Below are 2,634 nucleotides of genomic sequence, written 5' to 3'. Positions count from 1 at the left end.
TTCCATGTTTTACGCTATTACGCCGATCTCGGATAATCAAATGATTTGATATCCCTGACAACCGTCATCATTAATTTTCTAATTTTATATTAATACTGCGGGGAAAACCCTCCCACTTCCCAATATTCTCGAGGCGGTTTTCTGCTAAATAAGGTTAAATGGAACGACGGCTTTTACAGCAGCGTACATTTACCTCTAAAAGATTTTACCAAACCAGAAAAAGAGAAACCTCTTAGTAAAAGATGTATTCCCCAGCCGTCTATGTTTCGGACAACGAAGATGACAGTCAAGGAATCCCTGTTCCCAGAGGGGACGAAGTCTTCACCCAAAGGGAGAAAAATTTGGTCCGCATTTTAGGTCTCAGTCGACCTCTGCTTCCCTTGGTGTTCTTCGCCGCCTTTGTAGCATCCCCCAGAAAATTGAATTCTCTCTTCCTAGACCCAACGAGTCTCCGGAAGTGGTGCGAGAGGGTTACTGTTGTGCGTACGAAGTCTATTTCAAAGGTTGTGGTTTGTTTTTTCCCGTACCGGAAGTTCTTCTTTTATACCTCCTCCACCTAGGGATTCCCTTTCCCCAAATGGCTCCCAACTTTCTTCGATACGTTCTGAGCACCCTGACGATTTCGGCAGAAGCAGGGTTTTCCCTCTCCACTAGCGAACTCTTAGCGCTATTTCGAGTCCACGAATCCGCAGCAGCAGGTATTTTTTCTATAAACCCTATCCTTGACCGTAACCTGATCGACGGAATGCCCTCGAATGATGGGCCTTGGAGGAAATATTGTTTCTTTTTCCGATTCAATCCCCATTCCGTTCAAGGTCTTTCTGGTCTTCTTCTCGCCAATTGGTCGGCTAAACTTGGTTAAAAATCCAACCTTTATTACTTTCCACTGTATTATGTAAAAGAGATAGAATTCTTAACCCAACACTTTGTTTCAGGGAACCAGACGATCCCCCGCCCAACTGTTGACTTCTTGTCCTTCTTTCGAATCGTTTCCGAGGGTGAAACAAATTGGAATTCCTTCACCCTTCAACGTATTCATAAAGCGGGGCTCGCCATTAAAGACGGTCAGACTCACCCCCTCGATCCTCTTCACGAAGAGAAAGACGTCTCGAGCCTAAATGCTCGAGATAAAAGAAAGATGCAAGATGAAATCAAGGCTCTTAAGGATCAGCTATCCAAAATCGGGAGAAAGAAACGGATAGCTGCTATCTCCAGGGTTGGTAACTTCCACAGGAAGACCCTCTTGGTTGATGACGGTTCATTAGAAGTGGCCCTGTCAGCCGCGGTGGATACTCATGGAGCCGAGATCCTTAACGACCCTCTTATCGCCACCGTAATTTGCCCTTCCGAACAAGGGCGTGAGGGAGAAGTAACTTCCTCTCCTTGTACAAAGAGGAAGGCTCCAGATTCAGATAATCTATCAAACGAGAGACTTAAAACCGTGAGATTAAGTTCTCCGCCACGAGTCTCTAGCCCTCTACGTTCTGTTTCTCCCTCTTCAGAACCTTTAAACTCTGAGCTCCCTCTTCCGGGAGACAGAGTAATTTCAAAGGAAATAGATGAGCCGAGACCGGAGGCTCCCCTATCTCAAGGACTGAGTGTTAGGACTCAAAATCCTTTACCCGCTTCGATTTCAGGTAAGTTTTTACTTAGAAAGCGAGCATTAGCAAAACTTGTTACAGATAGCATATATTTTATTAATCTGCTATTCTCCTCTGCTTCGCAGGCGGAGAAGAGATTGAAGACATCTTCCGAAGTGTCCAAACCAGGGAAGGGGCGTCCCTTCCTCCTTTTTCTGTTTGGAGGCCGGAAATCCGTCAGATGTTCGCCAGTCGAGCTTGCTACCTATCCCAGGTTCGGATCTTTTAGATTATGACAACCTCCCTTCCTTAGGCAAAAGCTTTTTGTCTAAACGACATGTTTTTTTTTTACTCCGAAGGCGTTTATGGAGACTAATGGAATGATCTTCCATTATGAGAACCTTCTTCATCAAGCGAAGAGAGAGACTGCTAAGGCTAAGAAGGAGGTTGATGAACTAAGATTAGCCAACCAATCTGAGCGACTTGAGCGGGAAAAAGCACTCGAGTCATCTTTTGAAAATATGAAGAAAACTCTAGCAGCTAACGAGCAACGCATCAGAATTGCGAATGCTGAAAGAGATTCTGGTCTAATGCTCTTCGCTTGGAGGCTGAGCTAGAAGAGAATACGGCTTTGTTCGAAGAAGCGAATCAAGAGATCAAGCTTTTAACTAGGAACACGGCTCGCGATATCGCTGAAGCCGAACATAACGCTCGAGAAGAGATGAGGGGATTTGGTAGGCAACTTATTCAATCTGTTACGAAGTTCATCAAGGACGAAGAGGTCTGGACTAAACTTCTAACCGATCGAGCCGAACTGAAGAGCAATCTAGACCTGATTAAGGAACTAGAGGCTGGAAGAGTTTCGTTCGAGAGCGAGAGGAGCGAAGTTGCTGCCGAACTCGCTGTGGTTGAATCCGAGTTATCCTCGGCTTCCCGTCCTACTCTTGAGCTGAAACAATTTTCTTTGGTATTTGGAGATTCCCCCTATCAATTCGAGGTAGGTGAAGGTTCTCGGCCACACGAGGGTTCTCCTGAGGCAGAGGGACGCTCTTAA

The 2,634-nt window shown here is 45.6% G+C and overlaps 1 protein-coding gene across 1 annotated transcript; it reads left to right on the top strand.

Moving 5' to 3' along the window:
• Nucleotides 1-577: 577 nt before the first annotated feature.
• LOC110230115 lies at nt 578-2,634 on the top strand. Its single transcript, XM_021032108.1, has 5 exons — nt 578-698; nt 936-1,637; nt 1,727-1,854; nt 1,940-2,026; nt 2,188-2,634. The coding sequence occupies exons 1-5, from the start codon at nt 578-580 to the stop codon at nt 2,632-2,634; spliced, it is 1,485 nt and encodes a 494-aa protein (XP_020887767.1).

This window comes from Arabidopsis lyrata, assembly GCF_000004255.2.
Source record: "Arabidopsis lyrata subsp. lyrata unplaced genomic scaffold ARALYscaffold_3, whole genome shotgun sequence".
NCBI lineage: Eukaryota > Viridiplantae > Streptophyta > Magnoliopsida > Brassicales > Brassicaceae > Arabidopsis > Arabidopsis lyrata.
This window is presented reverse-complemented; position numbering and strand designations above follow the sequence as displayed.

Bases quoted from the DNA above. Each gene is read 5' to 3' on its own strand.
- LOC110230115 (XM_021032108.1), top strand. From the start codon at position 578: ATGGCTCCCAACTTTCTTCGATACGTTCTGAGCACCCTGACGATTTCG. The intron at 1,855-1,939 runs GTTCGGATCTTT...TTTACTCCGAAG, and splicing joins GAGCTTGCTACCTATCCCAG to GCGTTTATGGAGACTAATGG. The intron at 2,027-2,187 runs GTTGATGAACTA...CTTCGCTTGGAG, and splicing joins CTGCTAAGGCTAAGAAGGAG to GCTGAGCTAGAAGAGAATAC.